Genomic DNA, 9,568 nt, shown 5'->3' with positions numbered 1-9,568 from the left:
TTAGTGAATCATTATTGCATGGACCATGGTTCACACAGCTGTGTGAATCAAAAATAAAAAGTACATTATTTTTGTACTGAAGGTACATTATTTTTATACTGTAGGTACATTATTTTAGGGTACATTATTTTTGTACTGAAGGTACCTACAATACAAAAATAATGTACATTCAGTATAAAAATAATATACTTTTTATTTTTGGTCCACACAGCTGTGTGGACCATGGCCCATGCAATAATTTGCCATTAGTATAGGAGATATATATAGAAGTAGATATCGTGTAAGGCCATTTTCGTTACTATGCATGATAGGACCGGGCCTGTCTTTAGCATTCCACTTTACCTTCCTTTACCTGACATGAGGAATCTTCCCTACCCCATAATATAATTTCATGTAGGGCTCATTTTCGTTGATAGGACCGGGCCTGCCTTTAGCATTCCATTCCTTTACGGACATGAGGAATCTGCTACCCCTTTCACGTTGAAATGGGACCTCCGGCGACTGAGTGCAATACAGAAAGGGGTTGGGATTTGACGGCTTCAACTCTTGTGGAGATATATCTCATTCTCCAGAGCTTCGAGATTGAGTGCAATACAGAAATAATTTATTATAGTTTGTAGAAGAGTCAGTCCTTCATGGCTTGTGTTGCATTAACTTCTTTGATGCGAACACTAGAGCTTGAGTTCCTCCAACCCAATCCCCGTCTCATTCTAAATGACAAACAACTTATCCACTCTCTCTGCCTAAAGCTTGGCTGTTTGCAAACCTTGCTTGACCAATCTGAGAAGAAAGCCCACAATTGTGAGGAGCTCAAGGATCTGATTGCAAAAATTGGAGGAGTAACTCTGGAAGCAGAATATGACATTGAAGCAGAGCTACTAGAGATTCGTCATCAGATGCTGGATGTAACCTTGAGGCGTGTACTTGAAGATGTTGAACATCTGATCGTGATGATTGAGGCACGAACAGCAAAAGTTTTGCAAACTCAACATCCGGAGGAGAGTTCATCCGCCCAACATGCTTCAAAAATTGAAGACATCATGGTAGGGCATGCCAAAGAATTCGAGGAGTTCAAGGAAAAGCTTGTATCCTCGAATAAACTATTGCAAGTTATGTCCCTTGTCGGTATGGGAGGTATTGGCAAGACGACGTTTGCAAGAAAACTTGCGGATGATTCTGCAGTCAAGCGTCACTTTGACTGTCGTGGTTGGGCAACCATGTCTCAAGAGCATAATAAGAGGCAAGTGCTCCTTCAACTGTGTCGTTCCATCATGCCGATGCGTGATGACTTTAACACTATGAACGATGGTGAGCTAGCAGAACAACTGCGCAAAAGTTTACTGGGCAAGAGATATCTAATTATTGTGGACGACATATGGACAGTAGAGGCATGGGATGATGTGAAGAGATGTTTTCCAAGTGAGGTTGAAAACACTGGCAGTCAAATACTATTGACTACTCGACACAAAGAGGTATCTATTCATGCTTGTTCAGATAATTTACATGACATGCGCTTCTTAAATTTTGATGAAAGTTGGAAATTATTTTGTCAAAATTTTTTGGTAAGAGAAAGTTTGAACAGAGAATTTGAAACGATAGGGAGGGAAATTGTTGAGAAATGTGGAGGATTACCACTTACAGTTGTGGTGCTAGCTGGACATCTATCCACCAACATGGTAGTAGATGAGTGGAGGAGTGTTAAATCAATGTTAAACTCATCGGTGAATTTAGATCTGTCTAAAAGAATTTTCAAAATACTGAGTCTGAGTTACAACAACTTGCCTTGCCATTTGAAGAGTTGTTTTCTATATTTAGGAGCTTTTCCTGAAGATAGTGAGATTGGAATTAAAAAAGTGATTAGGCTATGGATTGCCGAGGGATTTATAAAAGAAGAGAGTGAAAAGACGTTAGAAGAATCAGGTGAAGATTATTTGCAGGATCTTATGAATAGAAGCCTGATTATGGTAAGTGAGCGAAGCAGTAATGGAAAAGTTGCAACATGTAAGATGCATGACATATTGCATGAGCTGAGTGCAAGCAAGGCTAAAACAGAGAAACTTCTGTGCAGTAGAGATAACAGTAAAAAAGTTGAGTCTATTGAATCAGATGGAAATCGTTGGTTAAGTCTTAAAATAGTGTCTAAAGGTTCTCTTTACTTAACTGCTTTGGAAAAATTCCGTTCCATTTTATGCTTTGGATTGCGTAATTGGGATGCCTTTAGCTCTCTGATGAAACCCAACTCTTTTAAGATGTTAAGAGTGCTGGACTTAACTGCATCTTCCGAAAACAATGGAAGTATACCTTCAGTTATTATAGATGTAGTTCTTCTCAGATATCTAGCTTTATCCTCAAGCAGGCTGCTCACCTCCATACCAGTGAGCAGGAATAGGAATCTGCAAACACTTGTTATTCGTGAAGATATCAATGGTTTCCGTAAGCTACCTCATGGAATATGGGAGTTGCCACAATTAAGGCACCTTCAGTTATACCATCAGCTAATTCCAATGTACACTCCAGAAGTGGCTCAAGTAAATCTGCAAACAATGTACTGGTTGCAATGCCTTCAGTGCACAAAGCAAGTGCTTTCGAGGATTCCAAATGTTAAGGAGTTGGGAATAATCGCCCAAGGATGCATATCCCACAGTTGTTTAGATGATCTTAACAGCTTAAAAAAGCTGGAGAAGCTAAAAGTTCAGGGCAGCTATTGTCCTATAAAACTGTGGCCTTGTACTTTTCCAGAAAACCTCAAGGAGATTACCTTTGCAAAAACTCTCATGCCCTGGGAAGCTATGAATGTTATCAGTATGCTGCCCAAGCTTGTGGTGCTAAAACTCAAGAATCATGCCTGTGTGGGAGAAAAGTGGAAACTAACTGTAAAGAGGGGGTTCCCTGAATTGAAGCTTTTGCTAATTTCTGTTATGGATTTGAAGCATTGGGAGCTGGCGGATGATGTTGATGATGATTGTCCTTTCCCAAAGCTTGAGCGCTTGGTATTTAGAAATTGCTTTGAGTTGAAAGAGATGCCAAGTTGGATTGAAAACCTTAGCAATCTGAAGTCAGTTCAGTTGGAGCATTGCCATGCTTCCCTTGTGAAATCTGCCAAGGAGGAAAAAGAGCAGCGCGAGAACTACGGAGAATATGGACTTGAGATTCTTGACTTCCACACTCAATCAGGTCTCTCTCTCTCCCTTAGCTTGCAGTAATTGGTTTGATTTCTTATTTTCCAAAACGTGGCATTTTATTTCCTCCTACATACTTTAAATAATTCCACCTTTATTCCTATTTTGTATGCTGATCCAAAAAGATGAAGATCAACATTCCACACTCACTCAGGTCTCTCTCCCTCTCTGTCACTCATTTGCAGAAGAGAATGATGAAGATATAAAAATGGTGACCCTTGAGCTTTTTATTATATATTATTATTCTACCTCTTGTGATCGATCTTGACCAACTGTAAATCCAAATCTGCAAATCTTTTGCTATATATGCAGAGTGTTTTCCTCGAAGCAAGAAGTCTCTGCATCATACACGGGAACGATCCTAAGTATTGGAGGTGGACTCGGGACTCCGGGTATGCGTTAATCTCTCCATTTTTGTTCTCTAATTTGACCGATTTATTTAAATTAAAGAATTGTATATAGTCTAATTCCCCTTTACAACTGTGCAGACATGAGATTGCAATACTTCGGTACGTTTGCTGGCTCGAGATCACAGGAAAGTTGGACGTCAGGCGCCTGCACAAAATCACTTCTTACTCGGCATACCTTATTTTCAAACTTAAAGAGGAGTCCCCCAAGCTCAATACAGCATTCACAATGGTGAGATACATCAATGATAAAAGATGTTCTAGTGAGAATCGACGTTGTCAAGTATTTTTAACAGAAAGGAGCTCTTCTAAAGACCCTGGCCGATTTTCAAACCGTCGCGATGATGGGTGGATGGAGATTAGGCTCGGAGATTTTTACATTAATTCAACAAATGAAGGTGAAGTCGAAATGCAGTTTTGGAATATAACCTCGCATTGGAAGTATGATCTCATTGTCAAGGGCATTGAGGTTCGACCCACTTAAATTGTATTAAGGACTTTCTCTTTCTCATATAAGTTTAGTTTATTTAGTTTGAGAATTAGTAGTTGGCAGAGTAATTGGTAAGCTATTGTCTTCAAAAAAAAATGGTAAGCTATTAGTATATAGTAGGTAGATTGTATTAGTAGTTTTTATCAATAATATTTTTTTGAACAAATTGTCATTTTGGTCCACTGACTATAGAGGTCCTATTAATTGCAGTCCACGACTTTCAAAACTGTAAATTGCATACCATGACTATTCAATTTTTATTAATTTTGGTCACTCCGGCCAAATTGACGGCCAAATGTCGCCGAAAAATCCTAAACCCTAAATTTTCCGGAGACATTTGGCCGTCAATTTGACCGGAGTGACCAAAATTGATAAAAATTGAATAGTCATGGTATGCAATTAACAGTTTTGAAAGTCGTGGACTGCAATTAATAGGACCCCTATAGTCAGTGGACTAAAATGACAATTTGCTCTATTTTTTTTGGCTAAAGTGTCATTTAGCATCATAAACTATATCCAATTATTCATGTCGCACCCTGAATTTTCATATCGTATATATCGAGCCACAAACCAAAAAAAAAAAAGAATTCACTTAGAACTTTTAACAGGTTTCCAGTCTTCCTGTTGGCATGGCGCAGGTTTATCACTGATGTGGCATTTCTTTTAACCTTATGTTGTCCATGTAAGAATTTACATATTAAAATTTTAAAAAAAATATATTAAAATAACAAGAATTTTCTTCTCTTTATTTTTATAATGTATACTTTTTTCAATTTTGCAATTTCAATATTTCAATTTATTGGATTATTCATGCCGCACCTTTAATTTTCATAACGTCCATTTCGATACACAAACCATTAATTTTTTTTTCATCTAGCATTTTTTACAGGTTACCTACAAGTTATAGGTAATCTATGCTTACTTGGACTTTTTTTTTTCTTCTTTTTTTTTTTGATTTTTTTTATTTTCTTCTAAACCTTTTCCAGCCCAACAACCGGTACCGGAACCGTAAAATAATAAAAAAAAATATTATATTTAGGCATTTAGCTACTGGCAGTAGCTAAATATATATATATATATATATATATATATAATTATATTTAGCTACTGCCAGTAGGTAGTAGCCAAAATAATAATAAAAAAAATTATAATATGATTTTTATAATAACAAAACATATTATATATAATTATATATACTAAAAAAAAATTCCGCTTGAATTGGAACCGGAACGTTTATATAAGGTTCCGGTTCTGGTTTGTGTAACCTTGGAACCGTGAAGAACGAAGCGCGGTCACCCCTAGGTAGGTCGTTGGTGGGCTCGGTGCACGCTGCCGCAAGGGAGGGGAGGAGCAGTGGATTGTGGAGGGGCTGTGGTGATTTGGTCTAGTGAGCACTGGTCCGGCTGAAGGCACGGGGAAGGGGCAGCGTGAGGCGTTGATTTTTGGGGTTTACTTAAAAATTTTGGGTTGACTTAAAAAGAAGATCCATATATGCTAATTACATGTGACATGTCATCATAGTAACCTGGTAACCTGTGAAAAATGTTAGATGACAAAAAATTAATGGTTTGTGTATCGAAATGGACGTTATAAAAATTTAAGGTGCGATATGAATAATCCAATATAGTTCATGGTGCGGAATGACACTTTAGCCTTTTATTTAATAAGGAAGGGGATACACGGATACATATTATGTCGTTTCGTACATATAGCGCCAATATGGGAAACTATTTACATAAGAAGGAAGGATGAAATTTCAAGTGGAGGATGGTCTGGCCGAGGACATGTAGCCCTTTTGGCTAACGTCTAGCTAGTTTAGCCAGAGCATCTGTTGTGCCGTTTTGCTCTGATCTCGTACGATCAATGAAATGCTCCAACTTTCAATGCCTTGAAGCTCATGTTTACATGCAGATCAAAAAGGCTATGAACAGATACTGGTTCATTGTGCTTCATTTGATTAATAAGGTAACTGTGAACAGATACTACATTGTAACAGAGTCAATAGTACTCAAAATCCACATATATATATATATATATATATGTGTGTGTGTGTGTGTGTGTTATAATTATATAACTATATAATATTTGTGAATGATTTAAATAAATATATAGTTATACAAAAAAGTTTAATAAATACTTTTAGCATTTAATTGATATTGTTAGGTTAAGATTAAAGGATAGATAAAGAGTTCACTTCTTACTATTATCTATGTTTTTTAAATTCTAATACAAAATTATTTAGACTAATAAATATTTAAATAAACTTAGGATGGGGTATGGGTAGGGGTGGCGGGTTATACGGGTTGACCTGCGAGTTACATAAGCCATGAGGTCAACCTGTATAACACGGGTACCACATAGGGGCTAAACAAGATAGACCGTACAGATCGGATCGGAGAATGAAATATACAGCTCAACTTACCTAACAAAGGCTAAACGGGCTCAACTCGATGAATCAGATCCTTTTTTATAGCTCTAAATGTCAGTACTCACTCTTAGTTTCTAAAGAAACTTAGTTCAGGTTCAGCCCACCCGATAAGCCCAGCAACCCGATGTTTAGGGTTAGGGCCAACCTGAATCTGAAAATAAAATAATAAAATCACCGATAAGCCCGGCAGAACTAGCCCGAAACCGAGTGGGTTGGTTCGATTGACATCCCTAATCGTGGATTGCACCATCTCCTTCACCCAACTCTTGTATTCCTCTCTTTCAACTCGACTCAAAATTGTCTTTCGTCAATGGTAATACTAAGTATATGAAGACCTCCGGGTATGGGCCAAGTTAGTTATTTAGTAACGTAATTGAAAAGCTCGGTATATTACCACATAGTTGGCTTCAATCTAACCGATATTGTTTTAGTTCATGATTATGTGAATCATCTACTATAGCTATGGACAAAGACAAAAAAAAAAGTCTATTTTTTGTCATATAAAAATACACTTTCATAAAATAGAGTTTCACCAGAAAAAATCACCGGAATGACCAAAAGTATAAAAAATATGATAGTTTGGGTGTGGTCTAGGACTACATTTGAATATGTCATCAAAGACAATGGACCTCTGCTGAAATTAACTCTTTGGAAAAAAATAATTGAAAAAATTGAAAAGATGAAAATATTGTTACCTAAAATAAAATTTCACCGGAAAAAGCCATCAAAATTATAAAAAAGTGTTCAAAATATAATAATATGAGATATTAAATAACACAAATAATATTTTGAAATTAAATTTAGAATTGACACCAAATAACCTCCGGTGAAATTAACTCAATGGAAATTAAAAATATCAATATTCAATACAAAGGAATCATTTTTGAAATTAAGTCTATTACATTGAGATTCGATCCCGGACTATTATATTATTATTTAGACTTGAATTGATTATTATTAGTTACTAAATGTGGATTGATGATGTTTTATTACTTGAATTTAATGTGGATTAATAATGTTTTAGAATTATGTTATTTTTTAGAATTAATTATGTTTTAGTATGTAATTGTATTTTTATATTAATATTTTAAAAGTTCATATTACTATTTAAAAATAATAATTATAAATAATTTTTTTAAAAATAATTTAAAAATGCGACGAAATCGTAACGGGAAAAAATATGGTGACGGAATATTCGTTTCTAAAATGGCGATGGAATTAGTGTCGGAATAATTTCCGTTGCCAAAATGCGATGGAAAAAGTTCTGTCGCAAATTTACGACGCCTTATTCCATTGCCAATTTCGTCACCATATTTTGCAACGAAATTATTCTGTCGTGTACAAAAATACGACAAGTCGATAGACTACAGAACAGATTCCGTCACAAAACGTAATTCACGACGGAATTTTTTCGTCACTATTCACGATTTTTTTTTTTTGTAGTGACTATTGATGATTTACAATTTTTAATCTTGACTTTGAATTCAATTATAATGAATTCATGGGCTATTGATTTTGTATTAAATATAGCTCTCCACTGCAAAATCCTTCTGAGATGCATCAATTATGAAGACATAAGTGTAAAAATTGGCATTTTATCACCATTATTGTCTGTATAAAAGTCTATTGTTGAATTTTTTTTTTTTTAAATGTTTGGAGTACATTATAGTCATTGAGTATTTAAAGGATGGTTGCATTTTTATTAAATACCATTTAAAGTTGAAAGACATGCTTTACCCCTTTAAACGTGGGTGGCCTGGACAGAGAAAGACCCCGCGAATTTACTAAAAAAAATAATGAAAAAGGTACGAATGCCAAATTTTACTTTTTACCTTTATAATTCTTGCATCCAAAATAAATTTCTTAACAAATGATCGAATTTTGAATAAAATTAATACTCTAACAACTTTTTTTAAAAAAATACTTATAATTCTTTTAAAAATAATATCTATTATATATTTTCCCAATCATTTTCAGTTTAAAAAAATCCAAAGTTCACACAACCGGAGTTTGACCATGTGACAACCTATTTAGAATGGTAACAGATGTGTCATCACATTATATAGTAATTGGCGCTCTAAGAACTAGTTATATTAAAAATTTAAAAATATCAATAGTGAAAAATCATTTTTAAAATTAACTCTTTATTACTAGGGATGGCAATGTGCCCCGTCCCCGTCGGGGACGGAGACGGGGATGGGGAAGTTTTGCGGGAATCGGGGACGGGTATGGGGAATTTTTAGAATTCCCCGCCGGGGACGGGGATACCCCTCCCCGCCCCGCCCCGTCCCCGAATTAATATATATATATATATATATATATATGTATGTATGTATGTATGTATATGTATATATATTAATTAATTAATTAATTCCATTAGTGTATATTGTTTGTTTTACTGTATGTCTGTATACTGTGTGTATATATATATATATATTAATTAATTAATTAATAAAGTCCATTAGTTATTATATACTTTTTGTTTTTTTTATATATAAGAAATTATACTGTTTGTTTATATGAAATGTTACTTAATGAACTAACTGTAATTGTATCTATTTTAAAGGAATTGTTTTAATTGTATTTTTAGTTTTTATTGTATTTTTTTTATGTAATCATGTTGATTAGAGATTTCAGATTCGGACTTTAAAACATTCTGACATTTGGACTATTTGTATTTTATATTTTGAATAGAAAATTTAAAATTTGACAATTTAACTATAGGGTTGACCGGGGATGGGGATTCTCCGTCCCCGCCAAATTCCCCGCGAGGGCGGGAACGACGAATTTTTTTAAATCCCCGCCGGGAACGGGGGCGGGGTCTGGGGAGCGGGGATGGGGACGGGGAGTATACTCCCCGCCCCGTTGCCATTCCTATTTATTACTGTACATATTTACATTCAGCTTCGATTCCAAGCGCCACTTTAATAATTTTTTTTTTGAGGAGAGCCACTTTAATAATTTTAAATCAGTAGAATTGTTGGTGGTGAAATTATAATTTGAAGGAGAAGCAAGGGTAAAAATGTAATACCATATATCATACACAACAAGCATGTGACTGACG

General features: G+C 35.3%; 1 protein-coding gene across 1 annotated transcript; it reads left to right on the top strand.

Annotated features, from left to right (window-relative positions):
* Positions 1-456: 456 nt before the first annotated feature.
* Positions 457-4,242, top strand: LOC116013277 (putative inactive disease susceptibility protein LOV1). Its single transcript, XM_031252946.1, has 4 exons — positions 457-3,174; positions 3,305-3,390; positions 3,492-3,571; positions 3,668-4,242. Exons 1-4 carry the CDS (start codon positions 636-638, stop codon positions 4,068-4,070), a joined length of 3,108 nt encoding a protein of 1,035 aa, XP_031108806.1. The 5' UTR covers positions 457-635; the 3' UTR covers positions 4,071-4,242.
* The last annotated feature ends 5,326 nt before the right edge of the window (positions 4,243-9,568 follow it).

This window comes from Ipomoea triloba, chromosome 3, assembly GCF_003576645.1.
Source record: "Ipomoea triloba cultivar NCNSP0323 chromosome 3, ASM357664v1".
NCBI lineage: Eukaryota > Viridiplantae > Streptophyta > Magnoliopsida > Solanales > Convolvulaceae > Ipomoea > Ipomoea triloba.
Note: the sequence above shows the minus strand (reverse complement) of the source record. Positions and strands in the feature narration are given on the sequence as shown.